The 25,426-nt window shown below is 32.5% G+C and overlaps 1 protein-coding gene, 1 long non-coding RNA gene and 1 other non-coding gene across 3 annotated transcripts; all 3 read right to left on the reverse strand.

The window, feature by feature from the left end:
• Positions 1-1,994: 1,994 nt before the first annotated feature.
• MIR10429 (microRNA MIR10429) lies at positions 1,995-2,165 on the reverse strand. Its single transcript, NR_161715.1, has one exon. It is a non-coding gene; the product is annotated as a microRNA MIR10429 (primary transcript).
• Positions 2,166-5,941: 3,776 nt separating this feature from the next.
• LOC100801001 (probable serine/threonine-protein phosphatase 2A regulatory subunit B'' subunit TON2) lies at positions 5,942-15,642 on the reverse strand. The gene is made up of 12 exons (XM_041007210.1): positions 15,630-15,642; positions 15,184-15,291; positions 14,903-14,994; positions 14,704-14,766; positions 14,534-14,632; positions 13,965-14,123; positions 13,784-13,855; positions 12,861-12,960; positions 12,436-12,525; positions 7,090-7,154; positions 6,636-6,808; positions 5,942-6,014 (listed from the first exon to the last, which is right to left on the reverse strand). Exons 1-12 carry the CDS (start codon positions 15,640-15,642, stop codon positions 5,942-5,944), a joined length of 1,107 nt encoding a protein of 368 aa, XP_040863144.1.
• An 8,688-nt stretch (positions 15,643-24,330) lies between these two features.
• Positions 24,331-25,208, reverse strand: LOC106795363 (uncharacterized). The gene is made up of 2 exons (XR_001383785.3): positions 24,935-25,208; positions 24,331-24,784 (listed from the first exon to the last, which is right to left on the reverse strand). It is a non-coding gene; the product is annotated as an uncharacterized lncRNA (long non-coding RNA).
• Positions 25,209-25,426: the final 218 nt, after the last annotated feature.

Raw genomic sequence — 25,426 nt, forward strand, 5'->3', positions numbered from 1 at the left:
CTTTTCATCAATGTCCTTTTAATTGGTTAACAAAGTTGTCCTACATGGATTTACTTGTAATTATTTAAATAGTTATTTTGTTGATTGTAAGTATATGAGAATTTTAAATTATTTTTTGCCCCAAAAAGTAAAACGATGTCGTGCAGTGATCAACAAAACCATAAACTCTGAGAAAAGGGCGAGGTTTCACGAGAAAGGAGTGAGGTACTAGACTACTAGTTATGCTTCATCTCAAGAAAGAAAAAAGTGACAAAGATGATGTGTTTGGTTAGTTGGGTTTCATGTAAGACTTGTTTTGGGAGGCATTTGGTCTGTGTTTGATTGGTTTAGCGTTTGGTTTGTGTAGCAATTCCTGTCGCGTTATGACAAGTACTTTTGCTATTGCTTTTCCGTTGTATGGAACTTTGTTGTTATTTTGTGCTTCATTATGAGGTCCACAAAGTGTGTTGAAAGGGGATTTTTTTATTGAATTATGAATATGGTGTGTGAGTGGTTCGCCATATGACTTTTTTTTTGCTTCTAGAGGTTCCTTTTTTGTCTTTGGTGGTCCTTACTATGTGTTTCTAATGTGGAGTCAGGTTTATTAAATTCTAAAATATTGTTCTATTGATAGTAATTGTGTGTCAATTTTCGTAGGTGACTATTGTTAATGTCTCATTTAATGTATTCAAGTCAATTTGTGTGTTGTATAAATGTGTACTTCTTTTACTGTTGATATAAATTATGTGTCAATTAATCTTAATCTATGGTGTGGTTATTTGAAGGTTGAAATTTGGAGAATCTGTCATGGATGGTAATTTTGATGTTGTGGTGCATTATGGTGGCAAGTTTGTAAATAGGAAAATATTAACTTAATTAGGGAAAGACATTATATGAAATTGTATTACTTGATAAATGGAGTTATTTTGAGTTGATTGACACGTTTAAAGAGATGGAGTCTCCATTTAAAGAGATTGAGGAAATGTGATATTTTACTGGTGGTATGATGTTAGAGATTGACCTCAAAGCTTTGACAAATGATAAAGGTTCCATGGAGATGATAGACATAACAAAGAGGGATGGAAGTGTCCATTTGTTTGTTTTGCATCCAGTTCTAAAGCAAGCTAAAAATGTCCAAGTGCCAAATAACCTGGTAGGTAAACAAAATGTGACATTAATTCGTACTTTTGCTTCATTGTAAATAGACTTATGTTTGATTTTACAAAGAGGGATGGAAGTGTCCATTTTGTAGTTTTTTTTATGACATTGTGGCAGAGGACAACAATGGGGCAGCCCAACATAATGGACCTATACCACTTAATAGTCCACTTCAAGTCAATGGACCAATAGTATAGGATGGAGCAAGTAAATGTATTGGGTCTATTGAAGTTAATGTGTAACATCCCTGCTTCTAGGATCAATGACTAACTCGACAAACCACAGAAGGCTTTTCAACGTGTTTTGTCCTTATTCACGTTTTCTGGGAAACTTCCCAAAAGGCCACCCATCCCATAACTAAGCTAAACCAAAGTCGCTTAACTATGAAGTTCTTAAGTGATGGACTATCGAAAAGTAGATACATCTTGTTGGTATAGATAGTACCAATTAATTTCTTTAAGTCATCTTCAATTACACAGTCTTGTACCTGTATAATCTCTGGATCCTTCTCATTCTAGTGTGATTCAATCGGAGTGTTACATGCCCACCAGCTTTCGTCTGGTTCATCTTCGAACCACACTATACTAAGAGAGAGGTCTACTTTGATACCATTTGTAACATCCCTAATTTTTTTACTTCTGAACTGCTCTCACATGATGACACATCACGTGGTATGGTTTGAGACTGTATAAGTATGGAACTATCCAACTAAGGATGGCTTAAAAAAATTAATTGGTATTACCTATATCAGCAAGATACATCTACTTTTCAGTTGCCTATCACTTAAAAACTCTGTAGTTAAGTGTGTTTGGCTTGAAGTAGTTATGGGATGGGTGACTTCTAGGAATTTTCCCAAAGAGCGTGTGAGTGAGGACAAAGCATGCTGAAAAGTCTCGTGTTGGCTTATCCCTTTATAGGTAGCCTTTTTTGAGACCTCAAAAATCAGCTCTAACTGCTTCCAGGATCAACGACTGATCCCACAAACCAACATAAAACTTTTCAACATGTTTTGTCCTCACCCACATGCTTTTTGGGAAACGTCCCAAAAGGTCATTCATCCCATAACTACTCTAAACCAAACATGCTTAACTATATAAGGTTCTTAAGTGATAAACTACCTAAAAGTATATGCATCTTGTTGGTATAAGTAGTAATAATTAATTCTTTTAAGTCATCCTTAGTTGTACAGTCACATACCTGCACAGCCTCTAGATCCCTCTTATTTTAGTGTGATTCGATCGAGGTTTTACATGCGTACCAGATTCCACCTGGTTCATCCTTGAACCACATTGTATTGGGAGAAAGGTTTACTCTGATACCATTTGTAACATCCTTGATTTTTTACTTCTCAACGACTTTCACACTATGATACTTCATGCGGTGACACTTCACTCAACATTCTTATTGGTCAAAACCCCTCATTGACTAGAAGCCTCCGTAGGTAGCCCTTTTTGAGACCTAAAAAATTAGCTCATGCGTCCAACATCAATTATCAAATTCAATTTCAAAAACATTAAAATGACAAAACATCAAAACAAACAACAATGAAATTCACCCAAATCATAGCAAAATAAAGTGCTTCAGGGTATTCACAACCCATCTAAGAAAATAAACTTGCTATAATAAAAAACCTAAGATCATACAATCTACATGTGGCTCATTACCACTCATACAACAAAAGAAAAAGAGAGAACCTACTCCCCCTAACCACATGGTTATCAATCATGCCATATATAATGTTGGTATAGGTATGAGACTGTGTAGTTGATGATGACTTAATGAAATTTATTGGTACTACCTATACCAACAAGATGTATATACTTTTTAGTAGCCCATCACTTAAGAATTTCATAGTTAAGCGTGCTTGGTTTGACGTAGTTATGGGATGGGTGACCTTCTAGGAAGTTTTCTAAAAAAAACATGTGAGTAAGGACAAAGTACGTTGAAAAGTCTTTTGTTGGTTTGTGGGGTCAGTCATTGATCTTGGAAGCAGGCATAACTGATTTTTGAGATCTTGGAAAGGGCTACCTACGGTGGGTTTTGACCGACAAGGATGTTGAGTGAAGTGTTACTATGTGAAATTTTGTAGCGTGAAAGTTGTCGAGAATTTGAAAATCAAGGTTGTTACATAATAGGTCAGGTAGCCACTTGTTTTGTTAATCAATTTTAATCTCAGAAACTATCCACACTACCTCACATCATGCTGCTGAATATATGTATTTACTTTAGATGCACTCAATGTTGGGTCAACTATTATCCCTCTTTCAATTAGCCAAACTAGCCCAGTTGTATCAATATCAATTGAAGAGCTAGATTGGTGTAGGGCTAAGGACAAGGGTAAGAGGAAATGTGTTGCAAAATAAGTTTATGTGGTTGACTTGTTTGATGATTTTGAAGAATAAATTGATTTAGGGGACTTGGTTGATGTGTTTGTGTTTGTTGTTGAAGATAAGAAAAAAACTAATTTTGAAGACTTTGTCGGCAGTGTGGATGTTAAACTGACTTTACTGCTAGAGATAAAGAGAATAAACAAAGAAAGTAGGGAAGACCAAAAATGTAATATGCACATATTTATTTTGGATAGACAAAAGGTAATTATTATTAAATTTGTTGCTCTGTTTGACATTTACGATCGACTTATGTTTTTTGTTTGTATTCAATGTAAGGATATTGTTAAAACATTGAAAGAGTTGTTGCCTAGAGCAAAACATAGATTCTGTGTGCATCACATGTATATCAATTTTAAGAAACAATTCCCTGGGAAAAATTAACCTTGTGTTTGGATGGATACTTTTAACAGAGTAATTTATTTTAAAAGAGATATTGAATATCTGTCATTTTAAATTTAGTGTTTGGATAATTATTTAAAGAAAAATTGAATATATGAGATTTTAATAGGGAGTTTTAATTAACACAAAATGAATACTATGAAATTCTCTTAAAAACTAAAGAATTTTAATTTCTCCCTGTACCACTTCTTTCTTTGCATACTCACTCCTCTCTCTCGGTCTTTCCTTAGAGATACGTTTCGAGAACTCCCTTGCGATTTCGACCCATACTCTCGCCGTGCCACAGTGGTTCATACAAGGTTCTTTCATTTTTTCCCAAAACTCTTATGGTGGTTCATACATTGCAGAAGGGTTTCATTTTTTTTTGTTAATTTGTGATTTGTTTTTTATTTAGTTGTTTGATTTCATTGTTTTGTTTTTTACTTGATTGAGTTTCATTGATTTCTTGCTCATTGCTCATTGTGCTTTGTTGTTGTTGGATTTTTCCCGCAATTTCGATTCCATCATATAGAGGCCTCAAGTAGTATACGACCCTGTACTGTAGGTGTTTGTGTTTATTCTTGAATGATGTTTTCTGCTACAACATGAATCAGGGTGTAGTGCGAATTTGTTAGGAATATCTTTAAAGTGGACTAAGAACCTAATTAAGGAATAAAGTTCATTAAGTCTATTTCCAAAAAGTGAGTGAGTCGTTGGTGATGTCTAATTTAGTCTAAGCTACATGCAACATGTTGTGAATTGAATATTATCAACCTTGTCTTCCATGCCAAATAGGATTTATACTAGAATATCATTTTCCATTAGTGAGTGATTTAACGGTTCATATGTCCACTATATATCTACTTATGTTATTGGGTGAACAGACCCTTTCACTAGTACAAATAAGCCTTTCTAAGTCAGTTATTGGGGCCATTCTACAACGGTTTTCACCCGTCTTAAATAAGGGTGTCGTAAAATATGGTGGGCTATACAACACCGATTTTGAACCCGTCTTAGTATATCAGTGTTTCTACATCGGTTATTTGGATAACCGACTTAGAATGTGCGTGACTTTCTACATCGGTTATGCGTATAACTGTCTTAGAAATGCATTATTGTAGCTGCCTTTCTACATCGGTTATGTGTATACCCGTCTTAGATATGCATTACTTTATCGGACTATCTACTTTGGTTATGTGTATAACCATCTTAAAAATGCATTGTTGTGTCTACCTTTCTAGATCGGTTATTGAATAATCGTCTTTGAAAAACAACACTGTATATTGTTTTCTACATCGATTGTACAAATAACCGCCTTAGTAGATATTCCATTCTAAGACGGTTTTTTGCATAACCAACTTAGAATTTGATTTTTTTTTTTTTGTGCTATCATAGCTTCTACTATTGGCTTTACCTCAGTCCATCAATCCAAAAGAGTTGGAGGAATAGAAAGTATGATGAATACAATACACACACGCATGCGTAGTTACAAAATTTATGGACCTCTATTGTGGTCTCAATTTCCTACAAAATTTATGGACCTCTATTGTGGTCTCAATTTCCTAACCAGATAATGTAACAAGTTCAAACAATATATTCAGATTCCTCTAGCATAATTGTAGAAACACACATAAATACAGGGAGAGAGTGACTTGCAAGGTTTTCCTGAAGCCATTTTGAATTCTTTGGTAGGTGGCTATCTCACCACCAAGAATACGAGCGACGGGACTCAGAATGAGACAAAGTTGGCATGACTCCAGCAAAGAACAACAACACATCTGGTTTTGATTTGGCTAAAGCTTCATATTGGATCTAGGCAACACTACAAGATCATAGATTTCCACTACTAGAATCTTTCTAATTTGAGACTCTTGAGGACTGTTTGACCATGTCTGGTACCTAACTACCTATCATGAAATCAAATAAATGTTAACATTAGTACATTTGATAAGAATTGCTCCAGATTCATGAGAAATTCAACTTTACTCCCATGACTTAATGTATAAGAAAGTTACAAACTCTTTCCATTCTATTACCTACCAAATTGGACACAGCTCCAGTTCATCAGCTTTGGGAAGTTCAGGTTTGAGTTGTTCAGACAATGGGTGACTGCCACAAAGGAAGGAACAAGAAAGAGTTTGCAAGAGGGGCCAAAGCTTAGCATGAAATATCAAATGTGTATTAGAAGCACCTATTCTACATCATGATGAATTGTATTAGATAAATACTTATAAATGCAAAATAAGGTTTCGAAATCCAGGCACAAAAAGAAGTTATATTTTCTATCTTGCTTTAATTATAAATGCATAGGAGAAATTTGCCCTCAAGCAAGAGCAATTTCTATTATCAAACAACAGACCCTGAAGATGAACTGGAAAAAAAAATGCACTCACCCAATGACCGACAAAAATGTTAAGAGCATACAATTTCAGGTAGTCACCAAATGATTAGACTAAGGCAAGGTGACTCAAGTTTAGACTAGTGGCCTAAGGTCACTAATAACATGGGATCTGTCACAACTACAAGTAGGCTATCCTCAAGTTTAGCAAAGGGGGGGTGTTGTGAATGGGAGAGGGTATATAAGCATCTGCAGTGAGTACGGTGAAAGGGGGGATGGACACTTACGACCTTGATAGAAAACTACAAGTGGGCCATCCTCTTTGCCTATTTAATAACATGAGATTAGTCACAAAGTAAAAATTGTACATTAATAGGCTACAAGATTCGTACCTGCATACTCCTTCATAGCACCAATATCCATATTTCAGTTCTGAAAAGCACCCGCCTAATGAAATATGTTCAATGCAAGTAGTTGGAAACCATGATAAAATAGCAGACAATACATAAATAACTGTAGAGTAACAACCATATAAGCTATACAACACCTTAGAAAATGCCAAAGCCTACTATGTACAATCAAAATACGCATTAGAACAAAATACAGCTTCTTCACTTTCTTTCCTAAAATACACAACAACATACTCAAATAGAACTCAAGCTAATATGGAGTTAGAACAAAATATGTGTTATTATTAAACAAAGCAAATTAATCGTGTGAGGTAATACATTAAAGGATAAGCACCAGAAGATCCATGACAATATGAAACCAGCAGAGAAAGGGAGAGAACAAAATAACATGATGTTTGCTTCCAAAGATCTTAAGAAATTTTTTTAGACAATCTACCTGGTGAAGCTCCATGAGTTCCTGGAGACAATTACTAAGCAAAACTTTCTTGATGCAAGCTTTTCCTACAAGAAGAAACGAAATTTATCAAGACTTTTGATAGTATAAGGGGATAAAAATATTCTGCATTAGCTGAAATTCAAACAGCCAAATGTGATTAAGCACACATGACTGATGTGAGCACAAACATTTAAAAGATATATATAATTAAGATATGACTCAGCCAACATTCTTTCATGCCCTAACTACTCATTCACTGTTCTTACTAAACTTTGTGAACAAAACTACCAATTGGAACAATTTTTCATTTTCACATCAAAACATGAACTAGGTATGTTAATGCACCCTACCTTGTGCTCAAAGCTTTATGAATAATAAATTATTTGCAACACAATATCTAATTGGTCATTCATGAAAGGAACTAATCAAACTAAGGAATCTAATGCTTATATACTTTACTTGCAAACCCTTAATGACTGTGACACCCTCTACCCCGACATATATATAAATGAATAAAATATAATGGTAAACAAAATCACATGAGTAAAAGGTTCACATTCACTTCAATTACCAAATAAAACTCATTAAAAACATATTCGGCTCAAAATAAGGTCGTCAAAATTTACAAAAATATTTTGTTAAATCAGTGATGTGAAATAAAATAGACTAACATCATAAAATTAACATAAAAACTTATATCCCAATATCACATCTTATCAGAGCGTTGTGTCCCGACGTCCTTCAGCACAATATTCCTTAAAGCAGTTCACCTAGTCATCTGCTCCTCCGAACACAAAGTTCAAGATCATCACAGGATCCAAACACAAACAGCAAACTGGGATTGAGTTATCACATTCCTAACTAATAGAGAAACAAGACAACTAGATATACATATCATATAAACCAAATAAAACTTACTTACACGTAATTCACGTAATTCCACCACTTTGTCATTCAAAGTTTACTTTTCATACATCAATCACACTTTTCAATCACCAATCACATTATACAAGAATCACACGCTCTGATCAAGACATAATAACACCTCAAATTCATAATAAACAATTAGCAAGCGCATGAGACAATTATGCTAAGACTCAAGCCTACATGCAATGTGGTACCATGTCAGTGAAAAATCACCCTATGGCACTTAGGAGTACATAACAAGACACACCACACAATGGGTTTGTCAGGTCACTCTCACTAAGTAAGATCATAGAGAGATCAGTCAGGGTCACGATGTTTTGCGAGAATGCTCCAACCATATGGGATCAGCATAGGCTTAAAGGAGCACTCAAACCCGGTGACCCCCAAGGCCTACACTCCGAAGAGTCTGTCAGGGCCTCTCCCTCCTGATTCAGGTCCAACCCCTAAAATCATTTTAGCACACAGACACTGCTAGTGAATTATACAATACACACGACCTCACACTCGTGTCTTAAACACGTACAACATATTGCACTACAATTTAACATTGGTTCCTAAATAGGAACCTACACTTTCTCTTTAACATTGGTTCATAAATAGGAAACCTACACTTTCTCTTTAACACTGCGCATTTACACTTTTCTCAAGATAACACTAGTTGGGTTATTGTACAATTCACAACTTACAACACAAATAATGTCACATCAAGAGTTAATCACACACTTATTCACAACCAAAACTCGTTCACAATTTCACATCTCATAATGTCACAATCCACCATCACATGTTTTCACGTATCTCACAATTCAACATTTGTTCTACTTTACACTTTTACTCAATCTCAATAACAATATTATAATATCAAGGCAACATATTATTCCACAATTCATCACATATTTCATTTATAAGCACTGCTCATGAATTATACAATACCCACGACCTCACACTCGTGTTTCAAACACGTTTAACACATTGCGCTACAATTTAACACTGGTTCCTGAATAGAAAACCTACACTTTATCTTAAACATTGCGCATCAATGTTTTTCTCAAGATAACACTGGTCGGATTATTGTATAATTCATAGCTCACAATATAATTATTGTCACATCAAGTGTCAAACACACAGACTTATTCACAATCAAATATCATGCCCACAATTTAACATCTCATAATATCACATCAACCATCTCATTTTTTACATGTATCTCGCAAATTGACACATTCAACTTTGTACTACTCAATCTTTACAATAATATTATAATACCATTATAATAACTTATTACACCTTATAACTCATATACACATCACACAATAATAATATTTGCATGATACAAAACATATATATGTATATGTATATAGTAAATTAAACTACATTATTTTTAATCAAAGGATTTTTATAACAATTTAATATTACATCAAAAGAAATTACCACAGGCATTAACCTTACAATTTTCTTTAATTTATTATTCTAGTATTACAATAATTATATACACATAACATGTTGATCATCGTCGTAGAAAATTTAGAACAAGATAATAATTTGTATAAAATAAGTCATTGAATAATATTATTTAAAATATAATTTTCGTTAATAAAAAGAGCTTAATTTTTTTAAGGGGTTCACACTCAATACAATAACACATCAATCTCACAGTCATTTCTCATTGGGACATCAACTGATTCATCAAACAAATATAATTCACTGTAATAATTATAAGGATAAAATGAAAATTGTAAAAACACCTCAAAGCCCATTCCAATTGATATCTCTAAGGATCCCTACACATGTTCTTACTAATCCTCAATGGTGAATAACTCATCCCTTATCTTTAAGCGGGCTCACGTGTCTTCCAACAACGACAGTAGCATCTCTAGCGGTTCCCTGAGATTCCTCCAGTTTTTCCTCCGACTGCTCTGATAGAGTTCCCAAACGTCAGAGAGACGGAGAAGAGATTGAAACCTCCACTTGTACTGTCTTCATGCGATTCCTTTTTCTCCCTCCACGAAAATTATCTCACAAATCCCAACGGTTAAAGTGTGCGAAATTGAATTTCGAACAACATATCCAAATTTCATGAAAATCCAACGGTTAACAAAATCGGGATCGTAATTTTACTGAGACCATTTTGGGTTTCTGCGGGAAAGGAAAAGACTACAATGCGAAAGGTAGTTCTCTCATCTCAAACATGATATCAAAATTCCCAACGGTGAGAATGCTCGGAATTGGGCTGCGAACGTAGTGCTCAAATTTCACGACGATCCAACGGTGAACGAATCTGAGATCGTCGTTTTTCTAAGACAGGTTAGGTGGCCTGCGGGAAAAAGAGAGGGTTTTGGGAGAAGGGAGAAGAAACGAAATTGTGAGGCAGAGGAAGAGCAATCAGTCTGAAAACTGACCTAGCATGTTGCTATTTATAGCTAGGGGCATTTACGACCTATTATTTACTCTAATTATTTATTATTTATTATTTTATAAAAACAAACTTTATTTTATTCTCTATCAAACAAATAAATAAAATACCCTTTTTATTTTCTCTCAAATCATTATTTTAATTAATAATTATATCTCCTTATTTATTTATTTATAAAATCTCATCATTTTTTTTAAAACTCTATTTATTTATAAATAACAATCTTTTTAATCTAGTTTACAAAAATTGAGATGTTACAATGATCAGTAACAATATCTATTGTATTTATACACGTTATCAATATACACTATTTCTTCTACTTAGTCAAATAAAAATAGATTTTTATTTTATTTTTTCTATTGACTAAAATAATATATTTGTATTGTATTTTTCCCTTTCTTTTTTCTTCCTTATTTTCTTTTATTTATTTAGTTCTCTTTATTTGTTTTTCATTCAGACCAAGTGCTAAGATTGATTTTAAGTTATTAAAAGAATAAAATCTATTGAGAAATAGAACATATATTAGATTGAAAATACAAAATCATAATAAATATTATTTTGTATTTAATATTTAATAAAACTAGGATTAATATTTTTTATTTGCTCTAAAAAATGAGTTAAAGTTGTTTTAAAATTGATTTAAAATCCATAGGATTTACGGTTTACGGCCATTTTAACTCTTCATCATATCTACAAAATTTTATTTTTAAATTTAAGTCTGAAAATCAAAGCCTACAAGCTTACAACTACCCAACACAATTCAAATGGGAATTTGTTTGTAATTAAAAAATAAAGTAATTTAAATGTAAGATAATATATATAGCCATGGCACTAGAAATCAAACTTTAAAAGTATAAGAACCAAAACTATAATAGAAAAAAATTAGGGTAGGTAGAAAAAATATATTAGAATCAAATATATGTATGTGTAGTTTCATTACACCAATTTAAATACAATATTTTCTCAAATGATTAAATATTTTTGCTAAGTATTTTCACATCAAAGTTTCATTAATTCAAACCAACCTCAGGGAGCTACAGGTACAATCTTGCCCGAGCAGTATCAAACCCAATAGAATAATCATTTTCCTGCAAAGCAACAAATTTAGATTTTATCATAATATTTCAAGTTTTACAACTAATAAATAAGAAAGATCAAGACATGTTACAGAATATAAAAATTTCAATGTGATGATCAAGAAAAAAAAGTGACTATCATACCTCGGCTATGAACAAAACAAGTATGACACCTCATTTTAAAGCAATCTCAATAGTCTAATTTAGTGGTAATAGTTTTATAAAATTTTCCAAGAATATCATTTCATTCCAAGCTCAATCTTGACCAAAATCAATTTTACAATACTCACCCATTGACTCTTCAATTATAAAACTGTTAAAAATACAACTATTCAAGAACTTCATTTCAAAATAGCATTATTAAAAACCAAGCTGATTAATATTGGAGTAATAAAATGCTTATAGTTGCCATAAGTAAGAACAGTATATACCAACACGGAAAATGGATAAATTGGGGAAATTATATTCTTCCCTAGGAAATATGCCAACAAGCAAGCAATTAAATTCACAGGACTGCTGCAACAATTCAGGTCTAGCAGCGCAATTAATCAGATATTTGAGAAAGTAAATAAGCAGTAATTTTGTTGTAAGCTTTTGTTATCGGTCCCATATGCTATAATTTGATAGAAACCCAGTATCTTATTAATAAAGTAGGGGAATTCTTCCACAGCTACAGCACTGTAGAACTTAGGGCCTGCCTCTTCCAATGTCCATAGGCCGTAATCCAGTGACAAATGACAAGTTGTTTCCCAACCTTTCCTCAAATTTATAGGTAATCAGCCTTAATTCCTTTCCATCTCAGTCAAATAAACTAACAAATATTAACAACTAAGTCACTCACTTTCTCACTTGCTAATATTAACAACTAAGAAAACTAACATAGTCCTAGGTTTGAATTTCATTTAATTCGAACAGTTAAAAACTAGTTACCAGGAAAGAAACCAGTTACCTGTTTTGGGGTTTCTCTAGCAAAAGGTTCTAATGCTTCCATGGTCACAATCCAAGGTGATATTGTTGTGCCTGCATAATTTTAGTTAGCACCCTAAAGGAAGGTTAACTCTAAAATAAGTAAATAACAACTATAAAGTGATCTAGAGCAAATGGTACGTGCAATCATCCACGTTGGATATATTGCAAGTCCAAATGCCCAGGTTTTTTCCATAGGACTTAAAAGAAATTAATTAATTATTTGAAACATCTTACCAAAACTCTTACCAAGAAATGGACCAAGAGAAATATATCCCTATGCCTGAATATCTCGAGCTGCAAAATATAATTCAAATAAAGCTAGCATTACTTGTTGAGCACTGTAACGTAACAAAAGAGAGAGAGAGAGAGATTGAATTGGAAACTACCACTCCAGTCATTGAGCAGAACAAGTCCAAAGATGTGATCTTCAGCATTGTTAATATCCACAGGTTTTCCCAATTCATTTCCCGGTTCAACATTAGTAGCCTGCAAATAAACTATGATTTTAATAATTTAATCTAAATTGAAACAAAAGAAAAGTAATGCAGTATCATGATAAATATATACAAAGAAGAAAATGAAACAATGTTTAACCTCAACTTTATATTTTTAAATAGAACGTTACATATGCATTTTAGTGAGTAAAATGGCTAGAGAAGATATGTGTACACAACAAGCTACCCATTTCCAACTCAAAGTCTAGCTTTAATGAAGGGCCAAAGTAGGGGATAAAGCTGCCAACTGGATGAGCTTGACCTCTGGAAAGCACATAAAGTGACGTATCAGTGGGATAGAATGCAGAGCAATTAAATGCATATATAATGTCTATAAAAGGAGCCAGAGCCAGGTGCTTGGATAAGGCGATGTTCTGCTACTATCAAGTAACAAAGACCCATTTTCTCTCTCCTTTGGCATTCTCAATTTTAAATATTTTAGTAATTAGCTAAAGCCTCCACCACCTAGGGGAAAATTGAACGAGCTAAAAGCTACATGCTGATAGCATCCACATGAGAAATTAAGCAAAACTGACTTAGGCATCAATAGAGGTTTTGGTAAATCCAACTATAAAACAACGGAACCTAAAACTCATTTAGCATGCAATGCTTAATCATTCAACAAAAACAAATTTCATTTCCAAAACATGATGTAAATCTTATAAGTAGGGCTTAGTTTATGGAAAGTATATTAAGTTCAGCACACAAGACCTTCAAAATGTATGCACTAAATGTTATCATCGATGAAAGCTATTGATCAAACTGATTATTCAATTTAAAACAATTGGAAGCCTAATAGCAATAAGAATTCATACATGTGGCTGAAGGAAACCATCAGAATCCTCATCAAGCTCACTCATATCTATTCTTGCCTGCGTAAGTGAAACCTGCATAACCATAACCAGTATTGATCAAGCTGTCATAAACATTAGATAGGTTCATCAAGTTCAAGGTACGAGTAAACAACTCAATAAATTTTGATGGCAGATGACCTACCGTTCGCATCACATAAAGGTAAAAGGGTAGAATGGCAATTCTTCCCTGCTCATTTTTCTCAAACTTCATAAAGTTTGAAGGACTGAAAAACCGCCGGCATTTAGGACCTATTTGTTCTGTACATACACAGGCAATGTGGCAAAAGTCTTCATAATTCATCTATGAGAAACAGATTAAAGTGTGATTAGGATTGCTTTAAAAATAGTATACAAAGCTAAAGAGCCAAGCATTCAAGAAAAAGCATGATCCATAACAATATTACAGTAACTTTGAGATTATCAAGGTGAAAATCTTGGCCAAATTATAAATTACATGAACAGAAGCAACCTATATCACCATTCAACAGAGAGAAAAATAATAATTTTGATAGATAAAATAGACAGTAAATTTAAATTATCGCTATGAAAGAAATAATATTGTCTCAGCATAAATCCATTATGGCACACAAATGAAACTCTAATAGAAGGACATACAGGGTGCATGCCAAATTGTTCTTTTAATAAGGTAATTCTAGTTGAATATGCCATAAAATTTGGAAATATGAAGAAGCAAGATAGAAAATGGCAGACCTTTTCTGCACCGGTAGCATCATCAATGATGCAGTTCTCTCTTAAGCACACCCACATTGCATCCAAATCATCAGCATTCAGCAAAAGATCGGATTGTTTCTGTTGAACACACCAGGGTTGAGAAAATATAAAGTGTTTAAGCAACAAAGAAGTAAAGTGGAAAATGATACCCTTAGAAAGCGATACTTTGCCAATCTCTGAACTCTATGATTGATTGATCCTTCTTCAGGTTTCTGAAAGAGCATAGCAAGGATTCAATCAAAAATGGAGACAAAGAAATCCAAATCTAAAGTTCAGACATAAAGGGATACAACACATAAGGGCCTGGGCACAAGTTAAAAGAAAAAAAGAGCACATGAGATGACATGCCTTCTTGTAGAAAGTGGGAATTGTAGCAGCTTCGGCGGTTTTCTTCTGCTTTTCCTTAAAAATGTCAAGCAAAATTGTCTTAGTTTCAAGCTCTACGAAAGGGGAAAAGGGTTAGGGTTAGGGTTAGGGTTTGGGAGTAAAATAAGTAAATGTAATAACGGAACAAAGAATACAGACGGACCCATCAAGGCTTCGGATCGGTGTGAGTGACTAAAAAACAAAAATGACACAAAATAGGGCAGGTGAAGACGAAGACGCCCACTGGACTAAAACGCACTTACCTGGCTGATAATGGCCGGAGGCACGCGACACCGTGGACTGAGGTCTCAACACAGGGGGCACGAGCTTAATGACGGAGGTACACGAACAACACGGGAGAACTATGCTAGCTAGAAACTCGATCTAAACACGGGAAGAATTGAACCAAAGCACGCGCGACACAGACAATAAATTAGGGTACTAGACACGATGACGGTCTTTCACCAACACCCGTCTTCGTTTAACTTAACATAATTACAAATATGCCATGAGAAGATGAACGAACCTAAATTGTGGTGAATCTAATATGTCATAATGGGCTGGGTTACTTTCTGATTTGAACTGATATAATTCTTCTTTTTGTGTAATCCGTTATGACATATTTTATGTTTTGTAAATAAATCATGGTTTTAGATTATTTTTGTCAATTTAGATCACCTGTATAAGATGGTTAAGGTAAAAATCATACCTTTATAGGTCATGTCTGGTATAGGATGATAAGATCAATTGAGATAATGCAATTATCTTTCTTATGATAAGATAATTATCTTCTAGTGGGAGAATCAGGATCTTTGAATTATCCCTTAGCTGTTAGAGGCTTCTAGCCCTGTGCTTCTAACCCTTAGCTGTTAGAACCTAATTAAGGATCTAGCTTCTGATATCTACCCTGTGGATATTGCTAAGGCTCCTCATCTTGTTGAGATGATCAGAAACCCAGCTACTCCTTCCCCTGCTATGTCTATTCTTCTATAGAGATTTTTCCGCAAGCAAAAATGCCCACAGATGAAGTTTTAGCAACCGGGATATTTTCTCTGAGTACATCTTGTGCTTCCTTGAGTCCACTCATCACTTGTTTTTTTTATTTCCCTTTTGCTAATTACCTTTGGAGTTGGCTGGTTGGTAAGTTAAAAAGCACTCTCAGCCTTATCTCCCTCAAGTTGTTTTGATAGCTTCTTGAATAAGCAACTGCAAGATGTTGCCTTAGTGGGCATTGCCAATACTATTTCTCTCATTAGGTTTGCTAGAAACTCTTTGCGCTTTCAGAATTGAAGTTACTCCTATTGCTGCCACCACTCGTATATTTGTTGTCACTGTTATCCCTTGTAAACATTTCTAAAAGCATTATTGAAAACTTTTGTAGCTTTATTGGAACATCAACTGCCTTTATTTTTTAATGACATTAAGTTTGTCCGCGCCCAACATTTTATTTCTTCATGTCAAACATAGATATTAGATCCTCTGTCAGAATTCATGGCTTTGAATTGTAGTAAAAATCAGTTGTATGGGATCCAGTAGATCTTGTAAATTATCCACTTCTTAGGTATTCATGTCTTAAGAAACTCTATGCTAAACAAAAGTATACAAGAAATTACCACTCTAGGCCAATTCTAATTTTCAATACAGCTGCATTATACCAATAAAATGTCACTAGAGCAATCAAGGTGTGAATGTTGAAATAATTACTTCTAAGCATAGAAATTCTTGTAGTGTTGTCTTAAATTGTTGATGTTGAAACCTTTTTTTGAAATCTGTGTTGATATAGCTCACACAGGAGGGAATCTGTTAAATCATTCCTGGTATAGTTTTCTAAATTACATGGATGATATCTTGTATTTGTTTTTTTAATTAGGCCCTTATGAGATCTAATAAAAAAACAAACAATGAGTTTAAGGACTCAATTGAAACAGAGAAAAAAAAAATTCAGGAATCTATTTAAAAATGTTAAATAGTTCAGGACCTAATTAAAAGTAATTATGAATTTCTACAAACCAATATTCCCATCCCTGCAGGTTCTAAACTGGTTGAAGAACTTAACAAAGTAGGGTGACAACATTGGCATGCAAATGCTGGTAACTTATTAATCACGTTTGTCATTTTTAAGTAAATCTATAATCTATTTGTTTCTTAATTAGGTTTTTGAATTTATATTTATTTTTTAATTAGGTGTTTGTTGGACCTAGTAAAGACCTAATTAAAAGAAAAATACAATTTCAGAAACTCAATTTAAACAAAAAAAAAGTTTCAGAGACTTGTTTAAAAATTTAACAACCAACCTATTAAATGGTATACGTTTACAATATTTATATAATAGTTTAACTTTTATTCGATAAACGCTGTACTGATAAGTCTGATATAGACTATCCTAATATCTAGCAGTTTTTTCGTTGATATTTTTTTTTGTTTGTTTGTTTGGCATGAGGGTAGAAAATTAGGTTACTTCATGCCGTCTTTCCTAACACTATGCATGAAAAATGTGGGGTTTGAACTATTGAAGAGAAATACAGTATAACATCATAAGGCTAATTTATAACATTAAGCAAGTTAATCACGGAACACACTTTCTTAATAGGTATTTCTTCAATAACAATCACTAATATCATTTAGGTCAAACTTGACTGGAAAAAGTATATATACATGCAAGATCATATTTTTTTTTTAGATTACATGTCTTGTTTTCTGGATATAATTTTGCTTAAGTTAGATTACATTATTATGAATATAAAATTTTGTTTTCAAATATTTAATTAATGTAACTATATGTTTAAGATTTAAATTCGAAACAACTGGTTAAATTTTATTAATACTGTATTAATCTATTCATGCATTTAGTAGATCTAGATCATTTCTCAACTCCATTCCAATGAAACAAATGCATTGTTTATATTATTATATCATTAAATATTAATCTATTGATTTTTTTCAAAGTGCTGCTTACCTTATCTTTATAGAGAAATCATATCATTTTTTTAAAATTACATCATTCATTAAATTTAAACAATTATGTGTCACTTTGATCCACTTATTAAACTCTCACATTTAATATTCTTATCTTATCTTTTTCGTGTTTTGAAATCTGTTACTATGAGAGCGACATTGATTTAAAATTGAAAAACATATATAAATTATAAAGGTATTATGCTACCGTTAACTTGTAAATTGACACAAATAATATCCTAATAAATAGTGGAAGCAGAACTAAATTATTTATTTTATTCAAAGGGCCAGAATATCAAATCATAATAATAATAAAGATTTTTCATGTAGATGTTTGATTTTACATTCAATTTCCATTGAACTGTTTGATTTTGTGAGTTTTGATATTTGTTTTAAATCTCAAAATAGTATATATGTAACAGTCCTAACTTTTAATAAATAAATAATACATCAATAAGTTAATAAATAAATAAATAAGTAAAAAAATATAATTAGGTCATAAATTTCTACTATATAAACCAAATGTTAACCTAGAGCAGTTTTTACAAAACACTCCTGTCTCTTTTTTTTTTTCTGACGCACAAGAACCCTAACCTTAACAGAGCAACTGGAGGAGGAGCTCTACAGAGCACCAGAAACGCCACAATTGCTAACAGAGAACGTTTGAGCGACTACATCGAGACAAGGGATGAGTTACTCACGCTTGGGAATTAGAAGGAACATGTATAGGGATTCTTAGATGATCAAATTTGGGGTATTTTGGGTTGTTTTTATAAAATGTTAATTCATGATGCTTTCAAAATTGAATAATTCTTACGCAAAATTGAGTATAATATCTACTATCATGAAATTCTATATGATATATGTGTTAGTGTATATCAAGTTTTTTTTTAGTGGCAATTGTTATGATTGAATTCTTTTGTATATTAATTAACACATATAATATTTGTTGTTTTGTGCTTGGGAATTATTATTATTTTTTTTATGTGTCACTGAATTATTATCATTTTGAACGAAGGAATTTGACCAAATAATTATATTTTTTTTTGTTTGTAATAAAAATTTATGCTTTGCATATATTTCTTTTGTTGAGATTGCAATTCCCACCTACACTACACAATGCAATACGTGTATTCCCTTTTGTTAACGTTACAATTTCATGCTCTGTATCTACGTACACGTTCGTTTTATATATATATATATATATATATATATATATATATATATATATATATATATATATATATATATATATATATATATATATATATATATCATACTTTTGGTGAAAGTTGATTTCACTGTACGTGTTCATATTGGTATCATGATTTTGGTGGAAGCTTAATTTCGTGTCCAGGTTCTTGCTTTTTATTGTTATGAAATTAAACATATATTGTTAGCCTTTTAGTTATATATATATATATATATATATATATATATATATATATATATATATATATATATATATATATATATATAATAAATTAAATATTGTTATGAAATTATTATTTTATTGCTTTGCAGAAATAAAGTAAATACTATTGTAAAATTATTTTTTATGTTATATATGTATAATAATCAATTAAATATGGTGTAAAATATAAACTCCAGCATTAAACGTTCCTTTTAAAGTATAGAGAATATGCCTGTTAATGTTTTTCTTCAACTTGAATTGAGAAACGGATTTTGAGCAGCTATATATCCCTTTGCAATAATATATATATTTAAGATATTATTCATTAAAGATATTATCCTAGTAAGTGTAGCCATAATAATATTGATACAGATGCTTTTTTTTTGTTTTTTTCAATTATATATATATATATATATATATATATATATATATATATATAAAATAAATTAAACAGTGTTGTAAATTTATTGCGTAATAATAATTATTTTTATTTTATTGAATTAATATATTTTGAGCATTAAGAAATATTGGAAGTATAACAAAAAAAATGATTTGGTATTCTATTTATTTTTGTCTTAGTATATTCCAAGTATGCATTTTCACTCTTATGTATAAAAATAATAATAACAATACTAATAATAGTAAGAATAAATAAAATAAGGTTGTTATAGAAATTATTTTTTTATAGTGATTATTTTTGTTACGTTATAAATTAATTATTGTAAAAGTTTTTATTTTATTTTATTTTGTTGAATTAATATATTTCAATTTAATTTATATTTTGTTATGTCAAGTAAATGTTACTATTGAATCATATGTGTAGGGTGCATGAGATGCGATAAATTATTTTATTATAAAAATGTGATTGAGATGATGTATAAGTGATAATCATTTGATACGTAATGGATTGTGAATTACATGAGTCTTAAGATGTTGTATGTTTTGAGTTGTGAGTCATGAATTATGTAATCACACAACTGTAAGACTCTTTAAAGGCGACGAGTTAATGCGCGATGAGTTGTGATGAGATCCACTGTGGGAATCCGACGAGTTAATCACTTGAGGCGCACTGAGTTAAAATATATATATATATATATATATATATATATATATATTTATATTTATATTTAAAAATATATACAATCAAGATTTTGAAAATAATTGAGTAGTTGTGTGCATTGCATAATTCATAGGTAGAGTCTGTGTGTTCAAATGTTTTTTTTTGTTGGACCTGAATAAGGAGGGAGAGGCCCTGACAGACTCTTCGGAGTGTAGGCCTTGGGGGTCATCCGGTTTGAGTGCTCCTGTAAGTCTGTGCCGATCCCACATGATTGGAGCATTCTCACAAAACAGTGTGACCCTGACTGATCTTCCTATGATTTCACTTAGTGCGAGTGACCTGACTTGCCCATTGTGAGGCATGTCTTGTCATGTACTCCTAGGCGTCCGACAAGGTTTTTCACTGAAAAATGATACCACATTGCATGTAGGCTTGAGTCTAGAGTATTTGTTGCATAACGCATGTGTTTGACTTTCATTGGATTAATAATTGTGGTTTGATGTTATTTTCTGGAGTGGATGAACTTGAATGGATGTGCATGATATGTGTGATTTTGTTGAAATGGTGTTAATTATATAAATTTAGTTGTAAGTATTATATGTTTCACATGCTCTAACATTTTATCATATATGAATGTGATAACTCATTCCCGGTGTGTGTTTGTGTTTGGGCTGATTACCATTTGTTCAGGTGAGCCATCATATGATGAATCCCATGTTAGAGCCGGAGAGACTTAATTTATGATAGAGACATGCTCTGATAAGTGTGACATTGGGTCATAGGAATTACTTCGCATGCTATATTTTCCGTAAACGATATAGTTGTGTTATGTTTTTTGTTTTAGTTTTTTTTTTATTCATTCAGTATAGACGACCTTGTTTTGAACCAGGATAACTTTGTTCCTTTTAATCGAACAATTTCTACTATGTTTTCATTAAGTGAATGTGAACCCTTTATCTTTTGAAATCAATTTAAAGTCAATATGTTTAAAAAAAAATTCCACATGATTTTATTTTCTTGTATTCGTTATTTGTGAGGGTAGAGGGTGTTACAATATACACAGATTACCTTATATAATTATCATGCAGTTTGGATTGAGAAGAAATGGATCCTAACATAGTTGACACTGCAATTACTTCAAGAAAACTAAAAGAAAAGAGTATAAGAAGATAATCTTATTAGTTGTTGCTTGTGTTGTTCATATGGCCATTGGTGTAGTGACATGGTATCATAATAATTATTTTGTTAAGGAATTAACCCGTAACTGGGAACTAGAACGTTGCAGCTTTCTTAATCGTCTTTATAGAGGGACAGAGAAAGATTGCATTGAACAAATGAGGCTTAATAAAAGTGCATTTTTTAACCTTTGTAGAATTTTACAAGAAAAGGATGGATTAGTAAGAACAAGAAATGTTCCAACAACTGAAGCAGTAGCAATATTTTTACATATACTTACTTGTTCACAACCTAAAATACAGGTATTGCAATTTAGTTATTGTAGATTTAAAGAAACCATAAGTAGGCAATTCAATGATGTCTTGACAGAGGTAATGAAAGTGAGTAAAGATTATTTGAACTTTCAACCTTGTACTTTAGAAGGTGCGGAAGCAAACAAGTGGAGATGGTTTGAGGTAAGTTTATCAATTGTTAGGAGAGATTAGTTAATTATAAAATTTTCTTAAAATCTAAAAAAAATTGTCTTGTTTTTAAAGATGTATTGGAGCACTTTATGGGACACATATTTCAGTTACAGTTTCTCCTGATAAGAGACCTAGATATTGTAATAAAAAGAGTGATGTCTCTACAAATGTGTTAGCCACTTGTGGTCCAGATTTAAGGTTTATTGATGTGTTACCTAGGGAAGGGTTTGTAGGAGATTCTCGGGTATTACAAGATGCATTATGTCATCAAAACAAACTTGAAATTTCAACTAGTAATATTTCTTGGAAATAATTTTTTTTGTCTAGTTCAACTTTGCATATGCAAGGGTAAGGCTGCGTACAACATCCCTCCCCCATACCTTCGCATAGCGAAGAGCCTCTGGGCAATGGGGTACGAAGCTTTTTATTGAAATTTTAATTTTTAAATAAATATTTAAAAAAGAAAATTTGAATTTTATTAAAATTGAATTACTTTATCTAACAAGAAAATTAAAATACAAGAAATTGAATTGCTTCATCCAAACAAAATGTTTATAAAATAAAAAGAATCTAAATTAAGACAATTAAAATGTTATATATTTGAATTTTTTTAAAAAAATTAAATTCTCCATCCAAACATAGGATAAAGGATCTTATGTGTAAGGCCGACAAAGTAACATATCCCTAAGCATGGGAGAAAATCATGAAAGAAATTAAGGCAGTCAATTTGGAGGCTTTCAAGTATTTACTCAAAGTTCCACAAAGGTGCAACTTTATTTACTTGTGCAAGACATTAATTTATTCCAAGTAAATTGCATTAACAACAGATAATTGTATTAGGTTTTGGAGCAAGTTTTGGTTCAAATCTGATTCAAATTCTGATATACAACTGAACAATCTAAGTGAAGCATTCAATAGTGTTCTTGTTGATTCATGAACCAGGGCTGTTGTGTATATGCTGGAAGACATTAGACCTACTTAATGGATAGGTGGACTCGGAATAGAGACAATATAGCAACATTTGAGGGGGGAAACATTATGCCAAAGATAAGAAAAAGGCTACAAAAAGAAAATGGTTTCGCTAGTATGTGGTTGCCACGATATTATTTAATACACATCAACTGCTAATTGTTTTGTTGTTATACTAATACACTGATTTGTTGTCTTTAATTTTATAGTTATGCTGGAGAAGAAAATTTAGACATGTCAATTGCTTTGCTGACAAATTTGCAGAAGATCTAAAAAACAAAGAATGCAGCTGTAGAAAATGGCTTATGACAAAAATTCCATGCAATCATGCAATTGCTTGCATGAAGTTCTAGTACAAGGATCCAACGAACTATATTCCTACATGTTTTAGAAAAGAGGCATATGAAGCTGTTTATGCACCCATAATTCATCCAGTTAATGGGGAAAAAGTCTGGAAAAGAACTTGGTGTCATGATGTACTCCCACCACATGTGAACACGATGCCTGAAAGACCAAAGAAAAAAAAGGATTTTGGAGCCCGAAGAAACAACCAGGGATGATACAACGGTGAGAAGGATAGGTGTTCAAAAGAAATGTAGTAGCTGCCACCAATTTGGCCACAATCGAACAACTAGCAAAGATGAAACTGCTAGAACACAAACCCAGGGCTCATCCTAACCAATTATTGCAACACAAACCCTAGGGACATCCCAACCAACTGTTGCAACACAAACCCCTACACCATCGCAACCAACTGCATCATCCAAACCTACTGTTGCAAGTCAACCTGTTGGAAGCCAGTCTTTGAAAAGCCAATCTGTCAACACAAGGCTTGCCCCGAAGAAAACCTCAAACATACAAAAGTTGCCAGTTAAAAGAACACCATGGAAGCTGTGAAGATGTTGGGACTTTGAATTATCTCTTTTATTTTGTTTTTTGATTGTAATGTCTTGATGAAGGAAGACCATTACTACCAGTTAAAAGAGCACCTAGTTGCTTTTAGCTTTATTTGTGTTAAAGTCACTTTTTTTGGGAATATATTTGAAATGTATTTTGCAAATATGGATGCTTTGTATTTCGAAATACATTTGGAATGTATTTTGTAGCATTATGGTAATTGTGTAGTGACATTTGGAATATATAAATTTGAATTATGCTTTCAGCTATGTATGTGGCAGCATTATAGTTATTGTTTTAGTTACAAATTTTATGGCTATTGTGTATTATGCAGCATTGTAATTGTGTAGAGACAAATAATAACTTTTTATAATGTTACAACGATACATTTTGAAGTCATCATCATTGAGATAGAAGTCTCAGTTCAATGAAAACGATAGAAGTCACAATTCAATGAAAACAATAGAAGTCTGAGTACCAAAAATGCATCATCATTGAGATAAAAGTCTTAATTCATAGAAATTAGAATTCATTGCTACAACCTGCTTCATTACACCAACTTCAACTACAACAAAACATTATAATTCCTATCTACCTAAGATACACATTCCTCCTGTCTTTACTTCTTGTGCTCCACCACATGTTCATCACTATAACATTCAACATTAACAGCAAACAACAAATTACAATCACAAACTTCAGCCATTTGTCTTTGTTCTTCAACGACATCTCAAGCTTCACAATCTTCCTTCTTTGTCTAACAATAACTAGGCTTTTGTCATCAACTACTTCATTTGGTAGCCATCGAAAGTTGTTGCATCCACTGTCAACCCCACGTTGTTTTCAATCACCAACATAAATCAATAGTTAAAAATGGCTAAGCCTAGCAATTCAGCATGTAGTCTTGTGAAAATTCAACAATGCAGCCGCTATAATTAAGACCAAACAAAAACAATTAAGAAAAGAAAAGCTAAGCGTAGGAACTCAGCATGTAATCAATAGAAAAGTGCAAGGCCACAAGGAAAATATTGATGCACAGATACATGTGCAAGAATCTAAGATAGAAAATTGATTCTCACCTTGTAGTTGGGACATTCCCAAAATCTCCTTCCATAGTAATTTTCTGTGATTGCAGTTCGCACAATCGCGATGTCAGGACAGTTGCAAGTTGGTGCTGATGTGCGATTGGCCATGCCCGAAGAACCACGAGAATCAACGTTGGAAAACAATTGGAGTGTGGATGAATTCGCACCAGCAAAGGATTCAAAGTGCGACATTGCAACCACCAATTATGGTGAGCAAACCCTAAAATTTGGGAATGAAAGAAGAATGAAAAAGATGAGGATTTAGAGGCTGAATAAGACAGTGTTTGTGCCATGTCATATCTGAGGTGGACAATAACTTAACTCATTAGTTAATTGACGGAAAGGATCAACTTGATCTATTTTAAAATAATTAAGAAATAAATTGAATCTTGCAAAAAACTTAGAGACTCAATTAAACATTTTAATATAATTTTATGATAAAATTAATAATTAAGTTTACTTTTATTGGTACTTCTAGTATCATTT

Source organism: Glycine max, chromosome 12 (assembly GCF_000004515.6).
Source record: "Glycine max cultivar Williams 82 chromosome 12, Glycine_max_v4.0, whole genome shotgun sequence".
Classification (NCBI taxonomy): Eukaryota; Viridiplantae; Streptophyta; class Magnoliopsida; order Fabales; family Fabaceae; genus Glycine; species Glycine max.

Bases quoted from the DNA above. Each gene is read 5' to 3' on its own strand.
- LOC100801001 (XM_041007210.1), bottom strand. The intron at 14,767-14,902 runs GCATGTCATCTC...ATGCTCTTTCAG, and splicing joins TTCCCACTTTCTACAAGAAG to AAACCTGAAGAAGGATCAAT. The intron at 14,124-14,533 runs GTCTGCCATTTT...TGTTTCTCATAG, and splicing joins ATGCTACCGGTGCAGAAAAG to ATGAATTATGAAGACTTTTG.